The 18,169-nt window shown below is 40.2% G+C and overlaps 1 protein-coding gene across 3 annotated transcripts in view; it reads left to right on the top strand.

The window, feature by feature from the left end:
* The window catches only part of dnajc10 (DnaJ (Hsp40) homolog, subfamily C, member 10), a 29,421-nt gene extending 12,141 nt beyond the window's left edge, over nucleotides 1-17,280 (top strand). Inside the window, exons 1-26 of one of the 3 annotated variants that reach the window (XM_062061426.1) lie at nucleotides 86-212; nucleotides 514-572; nucleotides 667-884; nucleotides 944-1,106; nucleotides 1,181-1,231; nucleotides 5,512-5,594; nucleotides 5,697-5,828; nucleotides 7,585-7,678; nucleotides 7,742-7,819; nucleotides 7,941-7,984; nucleotides 8,051-8,116; nucleotides 9,151-9,216; nucleotides 9,276-9,365; nucleotides 9,435-9,539; nucleotides 9,606-9,720; nucleotides 9,780-9,907; nucleotides 9,974-10,090; nucleotides 10,154-10,255; nucleotides 12,663-12,723; nucleotides 12,808-12,902; nucleotides 13,009-13,142; nucleotides 14,231-14,284; nucleotides 14,363-14,510; nucleotides 14,601-14,723; nucleotides 16,794-16,901; nucleotides 16,988-17,280. In XM_062061426.1, coding sequence (XP_061917410.1) covers nucleotide 572; nucleotides 667-884; nucleotides 944-1,106; nucleotides 1,181-1,231; nucleotides 5,512-5,594; nucleotides 5,697-5,828; nucleotides 7,585-7,678; nucleotides 7,742-7,819; nucleotides 7,941-7,984; nucleotides 8,051-8,116; nucleotides 9,151-9,216; nucleotides 9,276-9,365; nucleotides 9,435-9,539; nucleotides 9,606-9,720; nucleotides 9,780-9,907; nucleotides 9,974-10,090; nucleotides 10,154-10,255; nucleotides 12,663-12,723; nucleotides 12,808-12,902; nucleotides 13,009-13,142; nucleotides 14,231-14,284; nucleotides 14,363-14,510; nucleotides 14,601-14,723; nucleotides 16,794-16,901; nucleotides 16,988-16,999 — 2,388 coding nt within the window. In that variant the 5' untranslated portion in view covers nucleotides 86-212; nucleotides 514-571 and the 3' untranslated portion in view covers nucleotides 17,000-17,280. Of the gene's footprint in view, nucleotides 1-85; nucleotides 213-504; nucleotides 573-666; nucleotides 885-943; nucleotides 1,107-1,180; nucleotides 1,232-5,511; nucleotides 5,595-5,696; nucleotides 5,829-7,584; nucleotides 7,679-7,741; nucleotides 7,820-7,940; nucleotides 7,985-8,050; nucleotides 8,117-9,150; nucleotides 9,217-9,275; nucleotides 9,366-9,434; nucleotides 9,540-9,605; nucleotides 9,721-9,779; nucleotides 9,908-9,973; nucleotides 10,091-10,153; nucleotides 10,256-12,662; nucleotides 12,724-12,807; nucleotides 12,903-13,008; nucleotides 13,143-14,230; nucleotides 14,285-14,362; nucleotides 14,511-14,600; nucleotides 14,724-16,793; nucleotides 16,902-16,987 lie in introns of those variants that run through there. The other 2 variants (XM_062061427.1, XM_062061428.1) reach the window with 2 other exon arrangements.
* Nucleotides 17,281-18,169: the final 889 nt, after the last annotated feature.

Below are 18,169 nucleotides of genomic sequence, written 5' to 3'. Positions count from 1 at the left end.
AAAATTGGTACATTAGTAACTTTATCGTTAAAATGACGTATTTACAGAAACTGCCATCCACGCACTTTAGCCTGGCCGACTATGTGGCTTTTATTTGGAAAAGCACGAGACGGAAGTGAAATTTGTGACAACAAACTTCATTCCGGCGTAAGACGGATGTGGATGCGGATATTATCAGCTGAGCCTTCTAGAAGTTTTAAGACGCATTACAGGTAAAAAGCATATTTTTTAAAAAGTAAACTTTGGTCCGTGTTGGGAGACTTTCAACTCAAACCGAAATGGTTCATTATAAACAGCTAAGCGTCACAATGAAGAGCGTTAATTAGCCATATGGAAACTAATTATGCTATCCTAGCTAGCTATGTATCCCTTCTGCTACTTAATAGCAAATTTAAGTTTTTTTGAGTTGCGGGGAAATGTTTTTTTTTCTCCATTTCCAAAGATCAGTTTGTGTGTGGTTTGCCTATTATAATATACAAAACGACAGGACATTCTCACATACAGTTTTTGCAGATGGACAGGTGTGCACACACCGCAACAGAACACTGAAAAGCATCAACTTGTGTATTGAAGTAAGTGAGTTTTATCCAAGTAAGAAATGCAAGTGATCTGGTTCGTCTGCATCAACCAGTCCTAAATTAGTTTGTGTCTTCCTATCTGGTCTAGTGGCTGCAATGGGAGGACAGGTGATGTGTTCCAGGTGTGTCCACCATCCCATCTGGATCATCCTATCATGGCTGCTCCTTGTCACTGTGCTGGGGGCCGTGTGCGCCACCGGCAGCGACTACTACAACCTGCTGGGGGTCAACAGGGAGGCCACGACCAGGGAGATCCGACAAGCCTTCAAGAAACTTGCCCTCACCATGCACCCTGACAAGAACCCGGTGAGCGACATCACATGAGCTGATGGAAAGACCGGTTTACGTTGATAAAATGTCTACAGGGGGACTCGTCGGCCCACGAGAAGTTCCTGCAGGTGAACCGGGCTTATGAGGTTCTGAAGGATGAGGACCTGCGCAAGAAATACGACAAATATGGAGAGAAGGGATTGGACGAGCAGCAGGGAGGACGCTACGAGAGCTGGAACTACTACCGCTACGACTTTGGTGAGTGGGCAGCATTTGAAGGTGTTAACTGTCTAATATTTAATGAATGATTACTTCTGTGTCGTCGTGTTCAGGCATCTATGATGACGACCTGGAGATCATCACCTTAGACAGCGGCGACTTTGGTAAGAATGTGTCGTATCCTCTTCATCTTTGTATCAACGCAATCCAACCTGACAGATTGATTGATTGATTGAAACTTTAATTAGTAGATTGCACAGTGCAGTACATATTCCATACAATTGACCACTAAATGGTATCACCCGAATAAGTTTTTCAACGTGTTCAAGTCGGGGTCCACGTAAATCAATTCATGGTAAACCTGTGCACCACTTTTCCCAGAGGAAAATTATTATTAAATGTATAACAGAAATAATCTGTTCCAGTGTCAAACTGTGGCCATTTTACTTTAATAAGTGTTTTAAAAGGCATGTTGTAAACATTCTTAACGGTCGCAAAAGTGTCAAAAGTATACGGTAGTAGTAAAAACGAAACAGGATAGAAATTGTAATAGTCTGTTCCAGGGTTAAACCGTGGCCATTTTACAGCTTTAACAAGTGTTTTAAAAAGTATGTCGTAAACCTCCCTACTGGTCTCAAAAGTGTAAAAACACAAAGTACCAACAAATGAGGCTAGTAATAATCTGTTCCAGGGTCAAACAATGGCCATTTACAGCCTTAATAAGTGTTAGGACTGTGTTTTAAAAGGCACGTTGTAAAGATTCTTAGCGGTCTAAATAGTGTCAAAAGTATAGTAGTAAAAACAAAACATGATATAAATAGTAATAGTCTGTTCCAGGGTCAAACTGTGGCCATCATACAAGCTTAATTTGGTGTACAGGCAGTGTATGAAGTCACATTTTGAAACATTCTTAACAGTCGTAGAGGTGTAAAAAGAAGTATAGTAGTGAAATGTAAAATCAAAACTTGATAGAAATATTAATCATCTGTTCTATGGTTAAACTGCAGCCAACATCTAGGCTTTTTAAGTGTACAGGCTATGTTTAGAGGCACATTTTAGCATTTTTAACTGTCATACAAATGGAAAAAGAAGTGAGGTACTGTTTAGTGCAGGGGTGGGCAATTAATTTTTACCGGGGGCCGCATGAGCAACCCGAGCACTGCTGGAGGGCCACATGGACAATATTTCAATTAAATTTTGCTCAATATTATTTTTGATATATACCGTGAGATAAATAATAATAATAATAATAATAATAATAATAGTAATACTTCAACATAGTGTGTGTAACAGCATTCCATGACTAATATAAATAAATTAACATTAATAATAAATGACAGTAAAATAAGCACACGTATGACTGAGGAGTCATAGTGTAACTTTGTGTGGTGTTTGAGTTGTCCGACTTTTTGTGTTGCCATAAATGCACCAGTGGTTTAGTGCTATGCGTGTTGGTGACAGATGACAAGTTGGTTTTGGCCTGGTTTGTACGGCAGAAAATGACTAGTTTTTCGAGATAAAAGTGTTTTACTCATGTTTTTGGTGTGGTTATGTCCGAATATAAACAGTTTTGCTCAATAAAGTGATCGATATAATTCCTGTCCTCGAAGCATCTCGATAGACGTTACAATAATTGAACGGTGTTCAATTGAACGGTGTTGACGAACACCGTTAGGGCCGCTTGTTGTCACTGTCACTCAAAGTTGCATTGCAAAATTACATAGAATAAATATGTTTATTTTGTTTAGAATTCAGATGGGATTTGATTTGGTGCGCGGCATATATTTGATGCGCGCAGCAGACGCTTGAGCAGTGCGCAATTGCGCAGGCACGCACCTTAGAGGGAACGTTGCTTTGCAGTCCATGTCTTGTTGGAAACACGCCATTCTTCATCAACTTTTCTCTTTTTAGCGTCTCGGGTGTAAACTGCGCATCACTTGTCGCTGCATGTGCACCTTCACTCGCAGGTTACACACGGACACACGCTCATAAATGATACTTTTCAAAATAAAAGCAGCACAGTTGTATTGCGCGCACGACATAGATGTTTTTTCAACTTTATTTTGTAATTAATGATTGCAGCTGTTCACATTCACTCACAATCACGCACACGCATGCGTCCACACGGAAGTAATACAAATAACGATTTTCAAAACAAAAGCAGCACCGTTGTATTGCACACTCGACATAGATACTTTTTAAAATGTATTTTGTAATTTATAATTGGCCTCACGCGGGCCGGACAGGGACGCACAAAGGGCCGGATGCGGCCCGCGGGCCACAGAATGCCCAGGTCTGGTTTAGTGAATTAGTCAAATGTAAAAACAAGACAATATGGAACTCTGTTCCAGGGTCAAATTGTGGCCATTATACAAGCTTTATGTGGGGCATATTTTAAACCTCCCTAACGTTCTCAAAAGTGTAAAAATATTAAAAAGTAACAACAAAGGACGCTAGTAATAATCTGTTCCAGGGTCGAACTGTGGCCATTTTACAACTTTAATAAGTGTTAGGACTGTGTTTTAAAAGGTACGTTGTAAACATTCTTAACGGTCTCAAAAGTGTCAAAAGTATAGTAGTAAAAACAAAACATGATATAAATAGTAATAGTTGGTTCCAGGGTCAAACTGTGGCCTTCATACAAGCTTAATTTGGTGTACAGGCAGTGTATGAAGTCACATTTTAAAACGGTCTTAGAGGTGTAAAAAGAAGTATAATAGTCAAAAGTAAAAACAAAACATGTTCCAGGATCAAACTATGGCCATTATTCAAGCTTTATTAAGCGTACAGGCAATGTTTGGAGGCGCATCTTAAACATTTTTAATTGTCACACAAGTGTAAAAAGAAGTGAGGCACTTTTTACTGTCATGGTACAGCGTAAAAACAAAACAATATAAAAGAGAAATAATCTGTTCCAGCTTTAAACTATTACCATTATCAAAGCTTTATTTAGTGTTAAGGCAATGTTTTAAGGCATGTTATAAACTTTGTTGTAGGTTTAAAAAGAAGTATATCAGTAAAATGTAATAACAAAACAGGCTACATATACAAATAGTCTGTCAGACAAACTTTATTAAGTAAGGATATGTATTAAGTTACATTTTTAACGGTCTTAAAAGTGTAAAAAGAAATATTGTAGTAAAAACAAAACAGTATAAAATATAAATAATCTGTTCCTGGGTAAAACTGCAACCATTTTACAGCTTTGAGGGTGTACCCCGCCTTCCGCCCGAATGCAGCTGAGATAGGCTCCAGCACCCCCCGCGACCCCAAAAGGGACAAGCGGTAGAAAATGGATGGATGGATAAGTGTAAAGGTACATTTTACGAAATAATCTCAAATCAACTCAACAACTCAACTACATTCTTAACGGTCTTAAAAGTGTTAAAAGAAGTATAGTAGTAAAAAGTATAACCCCAAATGTATAAAATAGAAATTATATGTTGCAGTTTTAACTGTGGCAATTATAAAAGCTTTATTAAGTTTTCAGGCAATGTTTTAAGGCACATTTTAAACATTCTCTACATTCTTAAAAGTGTATAGAAGTAAAAAGTAGCAACAAAACAGGATATGAATAGAGATAATTTGTTCCAGGGTTAAACTGTGGCCATCTTACAAGCTTTATTAAATGTACAGACATTAGTTTAAGGCACATTTTAAACATCCTTAATGGTCTTAAAAGTGTAAAAATATTAAAAAGTAACAATAAAACAGAGATATAAATAGAGATAATCTGTTCCAGGGTCAAACTGTGGCTATTATACTAGCTTTTAAGTGTATAGGTTATGTTTTCAAAGGTACATTTTAAACATTCTTATCGGTCCTAATAATGTCAAAAGTATGGTAGGAAACCGTAAAAACAAAACAGGGTACAAATAGAAATAATCTGTTCCAGGGTCAAACTGTGGCTCTCATACAAGCTTAGTTTGATGTACAGGCAGTGTATGAAGTCACATTTTAACTGTTGTGGAAGTGTAAAAAGAAGATTAGTAGCAAAATGTGAAAACAAAAGTGGATAGAAAAAGAAATAACCTTGTTTTAGGGTTAAATTGTGACCAACATACAAAGTGTATAGGCGGTGTCTTAAGTCACTTTTTAGCAGTTTTAACTGTCATACGAGTGCAAAAAATGTTTGGCAATGTTTAAAGTAGTAGTAAAATGGAAATGATCTGTTCCCGGGTGAAACTGTGGCCATCATACAAGCTTTATTTAGTTTTAAGGCACATTTTAAACATTCTTAACGGTTTATAACTGTAAAAAGAAGTTTAACAGTACAAACTAAACATTATAAAATAAAAATAATCTGTTCCAGAGTCAAACTGTGGCCATCATACAAGTTTTTTTTTTTTATTCAGGTTTTTAACTTTACAGGTCTAAAATGTGTACTAGGTTTCCCGTTGTTTTATTTTGGTATTAAAGTGAAACGTGTGTGTGTGTGTTTCAGAGGCAGCTGTGAATTCAGGAGAGATCTGGTTCATCAACTTTTATTTCCCGCGGTGTTCACATTGTCACGAGCTGGCCCCGACGGTAACGCAACACACCTTGTCGTACCATCATGCGTTTGCCTTTTTGTGTTGGCGCTGTGATGCCCCGAGAGTTGTGTCAAAAGTGATGACGCGTGCGTTTCAGTGGCGAGAGTTTGCCAAGGAGATGGACGGCGTGGTCCGGATAGGGGCGGTGAACTGCGGCGACAACAACCACCTGTGTCGCAGGAAAGGCATCAGCAGCTACCCCAGCCTCTACATTTTCACAGCAGGACAGGTAGCAATACTTTGTATTAACTTATTGAACATATATGATAAATAAATAGCCCTCATTGTGTCTCAACTCACACACGTTCTCCTTTTTAATGGTGAATTGCCACCACTACAGTTAACCCCTCTCCTTCCTCTTTATAGCCAAGATCGCGACCGACTATGGAACTTCTTTCCCCTTCCGATACGATGCCAATATATCGGAGCCTTGAATGTTGGCCGATACCAATGTTGATCCGATACAATATCGGCAGGAATCATAAATACATTTATCATTTTGTAGTGTAGAATGTTAGAAAAGGTTTGATCAAGTGGAATTAGTCAAGCAGAACTAAAGTAGGTATGAAAAACACTTACTGTCTGGGTACGCTGTCTTTAAGTTAAAGCGGTAATTGTTTTGTTGGTGATAAGTCATGAAGTTAGGCTCATGGCGCAGTAAGTTGAATGATGCGGACATGTTTGTTACTGGATACTTTCTAATAGCCTTGGAAACTTTGTATGTGTAAGTAATATTAAACAATAATTATTAGATACATTTTTATATTGACAATGTGCTCTGTCTTGAAGTTAGGCTCCTGGTGCAGTAAGTTGAATGATGCAGACACGTTTGTTACTGGTTACTTTCTAAAAGCCTTGGAGACTTTCTATGTGTAAGTAATATTCAACAATAATTATTAAATACATTTTTATATTGACAATGTGCTCTGTCATGAAGTTAGGCTCATGGCGCAGTAAGTTGAATGATGCAGACACGTTTGATACTGGATACTTTATAAAAGCCTTGGAGACTTTGAATGTGTAAGTAATATTTAACAATAATTATTAGATACATGTTTATATTGACAATGTGCTCTTACACTGCAGTATTGTTCCAGGAAGGACACTTATTTTATATGTCTACCAGGGATCGGTACCGTTCACATTTGAACCCATACCAGTTTCCGGTATTTTTGGTAGTTTTGTGTGCTAATAATTATTATTATTTTCTATAATAAAATCAAATTTTTATTGTAACATTTAAGAATGAGATGATAACTGCTGTCCAGTTGTTGTTTTATTACTTTGTACTTATTATATCATGTGCAAATTTAATATTAAATTGCAATTACAGTTGCAAGTCCAAGACGTCAAATGGCAGTAACGTTAAGGTGTGTTTTTTTGTTTTTTGTTGCGCCCCAGAAAGTCCAGCTGCTTGATTGTAAAATGCATTTTAGTTGTAGTTTGCATTAATACATTTTGAGGTGTTGAAATCGCCATTAAATAGACGCATTTTACAGCAAAGCCAATGTATATTAGCTTTAAGCTAACACATTTTTGGAAAAGTGGAGCTTCACTTTACTCAGGCTGGAGCGTTTTAAAAAAAAGTAAATTTCTTTGTTGGCGTTGAAAATTGCAACATTACCTAGAAGGTACCGGTCGTCTGGCTGAGTCCGCTCTCAGTGCTGCTGGAGTGATGGCCAAGTGCCGAAGTGCAAAGAGGCAACCGGGCGTGATGTCATCTTTTTCCATTTTCAAACATTTTTTAAAAAGTTTCAGGAACCCACTAGGGCGGCGCTTAAGAGCTTTTTGACTGTTGTGAGTGGCGTAGTTCTCAGCATAAACACACTTATGCACTCAAAAGACTAATTAAGTTCAGAAGTGTGCCAATTGAGACGTAATAAAATGCGCTAAAGGAAGTACTCCTTACGAGAGACAGCCCTATGTTATTTGAAGAGACTAATAACCTTTCAAATTTCATCTCATTTCAAACCCTGCTGGAGTAGAAACCAGTGAAGTTCAGTGGTGAGCGTGTGAAAGACAAGCTGGTGACCTTCTGCATGCAGTTCATCCAGACCAGCGTCACAGAGCTGCAGCAAGGTGAGGCGCACTCACCTTATCCGACGGGCCTACAGATTCACCAGGCTACTGTGTTGTTGCTAGGCAACGTGTTCAGCGAGATCGACAGCGCCTTCGCGTCAGGGCTGGGCTGGCTCATCACCTTCTGCTCGGACACAGGAGGTATAACTCTCACCAGTACCAGCTCACTGAGGTTGACGTTGACGTACCTCGGACGAGCTGGCTCGCGTCCACATGTGTGGCTTCCACCGCACTAACAAAGCGCCTCTGCTGGTTTCCACAGATTGTCTGGAGTCCAGGACCAGGCAGAAACTGGCCTCCATGTTGGTGAGAACTCCCTGGACTGCAGTTGCTGGGACAGTATTTGCATGGTCATGCTGGTTGTTTGTGTAGGACGGCCTGGTGAAGGTGGGATGGATGGACTGCAGCATACAACAACAACTCTGCCAGAGTTTCCAGGTAAAAGTACTTTCTGGTGGTTGTTTGAGTACACTGCAGTTAGTCCTGGCTAGTCCCACTCCTTCATGCTTCAGTCACATGCAGGATTCTCACAGGAATGAGACAAAAAATACAACCCTACCTACTGTATAACTAATTGACTGCTGGAAGAGTCATTGTTAGATAATTAGTGCAGTCAAGCGATTGGAAAACATGAGCGGTTAATTCATTATGATCTGTACAAAATGAATCTAATTAATTTCTATTTTAATCTCACCCTTAAAAATACTAAGAAAAGACCAAAATTTGAGGTTCTTTAATTTTAGATTCATTACATTATGAAGATAGATACATTGTATACATACATATTTACATACAATATATACATATGTGTATATACTAGATAGATAGTACTTTATTGTACTATATGTGAGTATAGATATATATATAACTGTTTACGAGTAGCGTGTTTTTCCCTGTCTTTATCAAAATAGAACTATAGATGTCAACATTGTGTATGTGCTAAAAGCTTCACATATGATTGCTGCCTTTGGTAAAAGCTTATCTCTTTTAGGTTTGCTTACGTTTGTTTTTGTTAATTTAGACTTACCGAGTTGGTGCTTTTTTCGCAGCAAACATGTGTTTAAGAAATACAAATAATATCAAGATAATACTTAAATGGGAAATAGTAACGTTTAAAAGTATTAAACATTTAACAAAGTGATCACTGCAAACTCGTGCATTCTTTGACTCTGCTCCCTTGGGCTCACATGGTTATTTCGTAAACTCGTGCACTCTTCCGGGCCTTTTTGATTATCTCTCGAGAAACTCCAAAGAAGCGTTTATCCTTTTTCGCGATTTGAACAATTCGTACAGTCGAAAACATCATGAGCATAGGGCATTTTTTCTTGGAAAAAGGCTAAATGGCGCCTAGTACCCATTTAGAACAGAGCTAGCTTGACCACCAGGCATATTTAATGAACGGGATGTGGCGTCAGTAAAATACAAGCAATATAATGATACTTTAATCGATTGATTTGATTGTTTGTTGCCAGGTAACCAGTGGAGCCACTGCGTTGTTCCCACCAGGAAGTGCCCTGAATCAACAAGGAAGTGTCCTGGTGAGTTGACACGTGCACATGGGGACACAACAATGTGCTGACTTGTCCTCTCCTCCCAGTGGCTCCGCACTCTGGACAGCAGAGAGATTTACACTCAGGTCATCGATCGTCTCCCCGACTTGCAGCTGCTAACCGCCGACACCTTCCATGTAAAGACTCCCCGCCAAACTCCTGAAATGCCTCCCCGTTGGTGACTCCCTTTCTACTTCCTGTCTCAGAGCAAGCTGGCCCGTCACCGCTGGTTGGTCAGCTTCACGTTTGGACACAGGAACCCCAGCGAGTACAAGAAGCTCCAGGCCTTCTTCCGCAATGACCACATACAGGTGGGTCTGCGCTGTCTTTTGTCTTGAGAGTCTGTGTGTGTGTGTGTGACCTGTGTGTCCATCCAGGTGGGCCGGGTGGACTGCAGCGCTGACGCGCAGCTGTGTCAGTCGCTCTACATCCACAAAGCCTGCGTGGCCGTCTTCAAAGGCCTGGGAGTCCACGACTTTGAGATCCACCACGGTAAGTGTGTTGCACGTCTCCTTTTTTGTATTGTAAGCCCGTCATTGTGTCGCCTGCAGGCAAGGACGTGCTGTACAATATTGTAGCTTTCGCTCGGGACAGCGTCCGCGCTCACGTGACCACCCTGAGGCCCGACAACTTCCCCTCGGACAGGAAGGAGGCCTGGCTGGTTGACTTCTTCGCACCGGTCAGTTTTGCTCCGACAAGCTTTAAACAGGAGTTGTGTAGCTGTTGTGTTGTGCTGCGTACACAGTGGTGTCCTCCATGTCGAGCTTTACTTCCCGAGTTGAGGAAAGCCTCCATTCAGCTGGCAGGACAGATGAAGTTTGGTACTTTGGACTGTACCATCCACAAGGACCTCTGCTCCACGGTGATTTCTACCATTCCTTTCTATAAACTACACACACACTAACTGTTGTGTCCATGTTGCCAGTACAACATACACGCTTATCCCACCACTGTCATCTTCAATGGATCATCCGTTCATGAATATGAAGGACAACACTCTGCTGACGGCATTCTGGAGTTCATACAGGTACGCTCACACAAAGTGAGTACAGTGTTCCCTCCTTTAACGTGGGGGTTGTATTTCAAAAAATACCCGCTTTAAGTGAAATCCGTGTAGTAGAAGTTGATTTTTTAATTAAAATTTTCGTTTTTTATGTGTTGTTATTATATATTTTTTTCGTTTACACTGTTTTTTCATTTACAGGATGGTTTTTTTTCATTTACTGCGCATGTTTTTTCGTTTACAGGTTGTTGTTTTTTTATTTATTATATTTTTTTTGTTTACAGTACTGCACAGTATATGTTTTTTCATTTCTTACATAGGTTTTAAGGCTATAAAACCCCTAACCACCCACTTTATAAACTTTTCTTAGACAGGCATGAACATTTTCTCACATTACTCTCGTTTAAACACTCCCAAAGTTCAAACCTTGGTGGATTTAAAAAAAAAAAATAGTACAGTACACTACTATATTAAAGAATGAAACCAAAGATCAAAACCTGTTTTAGGCCAACATGCAACAATAAAGAGCCACACTGCTCGCGTCAAACAATGTTTTAAATTAGGCAAGCTGAAGGCATTCTGTAGTGTACAGCAGTGGTCCCCAACCTTTCTGTAACTGCGGACCGGTCAACGCTTGTAAATTTGTCCCACGGACCGGGGGGGTTATGGTATTTTTATTTATTTATTTATTTATTTTTGTCATAAAAAAATACAATCATGCGTGCTTACGGACTGTATCCTTGCAGACTGTACTGATCTATATTGATATATAATGTAGGAACCAGAAATATTAATAACAGAAAGAAACAACCCATTTGTGCGAATGAGTGTAAATGAGGGAGGGAGGTTTTTTGGGTTGGTGCACTAATTGTAAGTGTATCTTGTGTGTTTTTATGTTGATTTAATAAAAAAAATTAAAAAATGTTTTTTTAATTTATTTTTTATTTCTTGTGCGGTCCGGTACCAATCGATCCACGGACCGGTACCGGGCCGCGGCCCGGAGGTTGGGGACCACTGGTGTACAGGACACATTGTATGAAGAAGATTGATTGACAATGGTTTACAGTCCCTTAGCCAATCAGGACGCAGAACACAATGCGCATTCATAAGCTGTAAAAAAAAAAAAAGCATGCGACACACAAAAAAAACGTGTAACAGAGAGGCCGCGTAAAGTGAACCGCGTATTAGCGAGGGAACACTATACACCACTAACCTTCCTGCAAATCTTTTATTTAATCTTTTCATGGGACCGCGCTGAAGAAAGGGCGTTTTGACACAATACAAAGTAATCTGTGTACAGCTTGCATAACTGTGTCAAGAATCAGAATCCGCTTTATTGACCAGGTTTGTTTAACACACAAAACATTTGACTTGGTAGACTGTTTTTTTTGTACAATGTAAACAAATATGCATGAAAACACTCACTACAGACATCACACATGAGACGGTTTAGGAGGTATAAATGGTTTTAGTTATTTCGTAAAATTTACAAACATTGCTCGGATTGACAAATGAAGAATCCATACTAGTAAAAACGCTATGGACGGCAAGAAGGCGGAACTGCACTTGTATTTCCGGTTGAAAGCACAGTCCGAACAGAACAGGAATGCAGCACCTGCAATGAGTGAACTCGTCCAAAGGATGGCGCCATAACACAAACAATAACACCTATTCAGTGTTTTTGCTTGTTTTTTTGTTTTTTTTAAATTATTTGTGTAGCGGCCACGTTTCTCGATGGTTGCTGGAGGAATAAGAATGGGTTTGTATCTTGAATGACGCACTTGACTCCTGAGTGAATTTGAAGTGTAAAATAAGATGACTAACGAGTGATAAACAAAATGAAATATATAGCCAAATCAAGCCAAGCGAAAGTGTGGCACCCAAATGTATCGGCTCCTCCTGTCCTCTTCCCTCTATCCTATTTCCTGTTTCCTCCGGGTGTATCTACTCTCTTTAAATACTTTTAACACACACCCACCTACACCCATGTGACCTACAACTCCTAAGTCTACAGACACCCACACACACACTGCTCATAAGCCCCTAATTCTGTCTCTGACAATTTGCATTATGGCCGTCAGCGAAGAAAAATCCATAAGTTAGCTGCACCGTTTTATAAGCCGCAGGGTTCAAAGCATTGGAAAAAAGGAGTGGCTTATAGTCAGGGAATTTGTAGTACTTAAATAGCTAGTATGTGCAGGGCTAATAAGATTAATATAGTATTGGGAGCCTCCCTTTTTGCAGGGAAGAGTCCTCCCAGATGATTTTGTCTAAATAATGAGAGGTGACTAAAGGTTTATTCCAGGGTTATTTCACAGCAACTGCTCTGACACTTGTGATAGCCTGAGGGAAGAAACGGGTTGTTTTGGCATACAGTAAATTGTAACGCGTGCCTGGAAACACAAAGACAATGATGTTTCTGTGCCTACAGGACCTGATCCATCCATCCGTGGTGGTTTTAGATCCTCCTACCTTCTCTGACAAAGTTCAAGGTGAAACTTGTGTTCCACGTGTGCCGTTAACGTTCCTCTCAAGGAGCTCGTATACTTCCTCCAGGCGTTCTTTGTCCCCCCCAGGTCGAGAAGAAGGGAACATCTGGGCGGTGGATTTCTATGCTCCATGGTGTGGTCCATGCCAGGCCCTGTTGCCTGAGTGGAGGCGCATGGCGCGGGTACGGTGACCACACACATACACACACACACACACACACACACACACACTGTGCGGCGACTGCTGTCTGTAATAAAACATGTCCTAACGTGCGTCTCCCCTCACAGATGTTGGCAGGTCAGATTATGGTCGGCTCTGTGGACTGTCAGCGCTTTCAGTCCTTCTGCCAGAGTCAACACGTGCGAGCGTATCCCGAAATCCGCTTGTACTCGGGCAGTACCAGGAAACCCGGTCTCTACACGTAAGTACTCCGGCGTGCCTCACAGGTAGGGATGTGTCCTGAATCCTGTACCTTTTTGGCACCGACCGGGCACCAGTTCACTTAAAATCACGCCTGAATCTTCGCACTTTGCCACTTGGTAGCACCGAGAGTCAAACTACTTTCCGGTGATGTTTCACTTTTCAATGCCAACAAAGAAACTGACTCAAAAAAACGCTCCAATGTAAGTAAAGAAAGGCTCCATTTTCCCAAAATTGTGCTAGATTGATGCTAATATGCATTGGCTTGGCTGTAGACATGCTACAGGTTAGCATTAGCGATTTCACAAGGCAATTTCAACACCGCCAAATGTGGTAATGAAAACTACAACTAAGATTCATGCAACACTCAAACAGCTGGTGCGTAATAAGTACAATACTTACAGCAGTGATTCTCAAACTAGCAGTACACAGACTTTATCTAGTGGTACGCCAACTAATCACCTAATTAAATATTTAAACACAGTGTTACTGTCCAAACTGTGTGTAACGATACAGTGGCCAAAATATTTCATATTCCTGTTAATTAGAACCTCTGCCTTGTTTTTAATTATTATTTAGGCCTGTATGTTACTGTTGGTCTTTATGGTGGTTCTTGGAGAGGTGGTACTTGGTGAAAAAAGTTTGAAAAAAAAATGACTTACAGTATTAACACTTTTTAGAGCACAACAAAAGACTATATTTAGCAAAGACAAACCAACACACCATAAACTGTACCCTACTGCCATCTAACATCTTGGACCTGCAACTGTAATTTCAACTTAATGTTATTCTTGGAAATGAAACTGAGAGATGTGATAATAAAACCAGATATAAGAACTGGACAGCCGTTATCATAATCAGGTCATTTTTAAATGAAATTTTATCACTAATAATAGTATTTACAAACACACACAAAAGTACCGAAAATTGGCACTGTTGAGTACTGGTACCGTATTGGTTCAAATGTGAACGGTACCCATCCATAATTAGTTGTATTGTAACCCAACAGTCACAGTATAGAAGGAATCAAATAATATTGTGTAGATGAATTAAGTAGCAGTGCTAATGTTGTGTGTTGATGTTGTGTAGCAGTTACAACGGCTGGCACAGAGACGCACACTCACTGAAATCCTGGGCCCTCAGGTGGGTCGCCATCTTTCTTAACCTGGTTAAACGTGGCTCGCGTGTTCAATTAACAATCGGCGGTGTGTTCACATCCAGCGCGCTGCCCAGAGTGTCAGTGGATCTGACTCCCGACTCCTTCAGGTCTCTGGTTGTGGCAGGTCACGACCACTGGGTTCTGGACTTTTACGCCCCCTGGTGTGGACCCTGCCAACACTTTGCCCCTGAGTTTGAGGTCTTGGCTCGGGTGAGTCTCACCTTTTTCCCTGGTTTTCTTGTGGACAAGAAAGGTGAGTAGGGGTGGTCTAAACGGGCCGGGTCACTGTGGGGTTGACAGGTCCTGAAAGGGGAGGTCCGAGCTGGCAAGATCGACTGCCAGGCTCACTATCAGACATGTCAGTCGGCAGGCATCACCGCCTACCCCACCGTGCGCTTCTACCCATACCAGCATGCCAAGAGGGTAAGGACACACACATACATTAATAGAAACCGAAACACATGACACATGTGCATACGATAGTACCCAGAAAAAGCTATTGGTGCCTTATTTCCGTGCTAAATAAATGCGAACTCAGCCACCGATATGGTGCAAGAATACTTATACACACACTGAAATCTTTTGACCAAGTTATTTGGGGGACGGCGCGGCTCTGGTTCAATCCCCAGCTTCCGCCATCCTAGTCATGTCCGTTGTGTCCTTGAGCTAGGCACTTCCCCCCTGCTCCTGATGGGTCGTGGTTCGGGCCTTGCATGGCAGCTCCCACCATCAGTGTGTGAATGGGTGAACGTGTAAATAGTGTTAAAGCGCTTTGAGTACCTTGAAGGTAGAAAAGCGCTATACAAGTATAACCCATTTATCATTTCTTTAAATAAGTAAAATAAATTGACACACTCTTAAAAAATAGCCACTATTTTGCATGTTTTGTGTTTCTTATGATTAAAGATTAAGATTAAAGTACCAATGATTGTCTCACACACACACTAGATGTGGTGAAATTTGTCCTCTGCATTTGACCCATCCCCTTGGGGAGCAGTGGGCAGCAGCGGCGCCGCGCCCGGGAATCATTTTGGTGATTTAACCCCCAACTCCAACCCTTTGTTGCTGAGTGCCAAGCAGGGAGGTTATGGGTCCCATTTTTATAGTCTTAGGTATGACTCGGCTGGGATTTGAACTCCAACCTACCGATCTCAGCTTCACTTTTGTCTAACTAGTTTATCTGTTTTAGTGGCTAAGCTTGTATTGTTTTGAATATTGCTTTGTAATGTAGCACTTTAAGATTTATTTAAATGAAAAGTATGTGACAAATAAAATCTATTATTATTTATTATTTATGGCGGACCTTGTGGCGTCCTATTCTGTTCAGCGGTCCTTGAACGTACCGTAGAAAACCCTTGTTTTTTTTCTCGGAGTATAGAACAGTCACTCCGTGTAGATTCAATGTACACAATTTAACAGTTCAGTTGCTCAGACACTAAGGCTGTGAATCTTTGGGCACCACATGATTCGATTCTTGGGGGTATTGATTCGATTCAGAATCTGTTCTCGATTCAAAATCATTACTATTTTAATAACATTGGGTGCTAGTTATATGATTAACTACATTCCTTCCTAAAATAAATAAACAGCTCTGATACATTTCTATACGACTTAAAAGAAAACTGGTTTTGTTTAATACGATGCTACCCAAACATTTACTAAAGTCAAATACAAATAAGGCAACAAGAGAAGTACCCAACACTTCTATTTTTATAAAGTAAATGTGTACAATCATCTGCATCAACAATATGGTTTGCTTAAGTGGCTGGACTGGACAGATTAAAAACAAATTATAAAAATTAAATAAAATGAATTTTTTTTTTTTACAAATATGAATTGCGATTAATTTGAAAATACTTTTTTTTGACACGCCTATCAGACACTAATCTGTCTGTATAAGTATATATTGGGGTATGTCGTTTCTTAACAGGGAATTATGTTAATGCTCTTGTTTTCATGTTAGTATTTAGGCTAGAGCGCTGGCACCAACCAGTCCGTGAGTTTATTAAAGTGCAGTTATCAATCACAAATTTTTTCGAATAATTTTAATTTAAAACGTTTATACTAACCGTCGGGAGTTTGACCGCGGTTTTTTAATCATTACCGTTTAATATTATATACCAGGTGGTATTTAGGAATACTCGGAATTGTGAAGTTCAAACATTACAACTACAATTTCTGCATATTCTGTACTGCGACAATCGCTATGACAATTTGTGGTAGGTTTTATTCTTATTTTTGAATGTATTAGTTACTTAACTTTATTTCAGTAATATAAATTATCAGTCTGTTCAACTTAAATGTCACAAAATTCAATAAAAAACAAACAATTACAAAATTGCCACGTTTTCCATTTTTAAGTGCCGGTTTAGGCACCGGCACCATTTCTAAAGTACCAATTTGGTAATAGTATGGGTTAAAAATGTAAACAACAGCCATCCCTACACATACATGCAACACAGGTGTCTAAATATAAGAGGTGTGTGTTGACAGCACGCACAAAGCGGAGAACATATCAACAGTCGGGAGGCTAACGTGATCGCAGACATCATCAGGCAGAGGCTACAGCAGTTGTCATCGCGGTCACAAATCAAAAAGAAGGTGAGCCACAATAAGCTTCAAACCAAACAAAAACATAACTCCAACACCACGGCGGGAATAACGAGTCAACTGCTTTGTCTGCGCAGGATGAACTCTGAGGGGACGGAGCTAGCTGCCCGATGGGCGGAGCTAGTGCCACAAATTGGCCCCTTCTAACACTCCCAAGACAGACGCAGCACTGATGACGCACTGGACTCTTGTTATCGGCTACTTCCGCCTTGTTTTCCTTTAGATTTGATTTTATTTGGTCTCTGTGGTTTGTATTTACTCTGTGAGGTAAAACTGTGAGACACTACTGTTACTGACACACACACCAAACAGTTTATATTCTTGAATGTACAAAAATAAAACCAAAATACTCCAAAATACAGTTTCGGTAATATTGGATTGGTCACGCCTGGCAAACAAAACGATGAAGTCAAGATGTCATGTACTGTGGAGCTTCAGCCACCAGATGGCGGCAAATATCTTTGTACATCACTTTTCGTGGGTTCTAAGAAAAGTGGAAGCTGTTACAGAAGAGGAACAACTCTGGAGTGATATTACTGCCAAAACTCCACAAACACACAAAAACGTTTTTACTCACGCTCAACAAATCGCAAGTGAAAAAACAATTCTGCATTTTCTTTAAGTTAAAACTTTTGGTAGCAATATTCCACCCTGCGCGATCCATACACTTGTACTCAGAACACCCGTAATTCGCACTTTACAACGAGGTGTTGCTGCTGGGTCAATTTAAGGCCATGATAGCTACTGTTATTTGCGCATGGTGCCGTCCGCCAAAAATAAAGAAGAAGCAGGGTGGGGGGTAAAATTGGCGTACAGAAACGAGGGGAAGCAAGCTCAACCTGTAAGTTTCTGCCCTCTTTAGTCCGCCATTTTACTCCCCACCCTGCTTATTGTTCTTTGCTATTTTTGGCGCAGAGCACCATACGCAAATAACAGTAACTCTCATGGCCTTAAATTGACTCAGCAGTACCACCTGTCGTTTTAGAGTGTGAATAACCGGTGCTCTGAGCTTAAGTGCGTGGATCGCACAGGTTTGGAATATTACCGCCAAAAGGGTTTAAATTAGGGAGGGGAATTGATAGATTTTTCCGGGTCCGATTCCACTTAACAATTCGGTATGTTAACGGTTCTTGTATCGATTCTTATTTGAGGAAAAAAAGGTAGATTAGCATCAGTTTAGTTTAGAGGTAACATGACCTTACAAAGCCTACATTGAGCTCTTAAGAGCATAGTGAAAATAAATATAAGAAATTAATATT

This window comes from Entelurus aequoreus, linkage group LG10 (assembly GCF_033978785.1).
Source record: "Entelurus aequoreus isolate RoL-2023_Sb linkage group LG10, RoL_Eaeq_v1.1, whole genome shotgun sequence".
Lineage (NCBI taxonomy): Eukaryota > Metazoa > Chordata > Actinopteri > Syngnathiformes > Syngnathidae > Entelurus > Entelurus aequoreus.
Note: the sequence above shows the minus strand (reverse complement) of the source record. Positions and strands in the feature narration are given on the sequence as shown.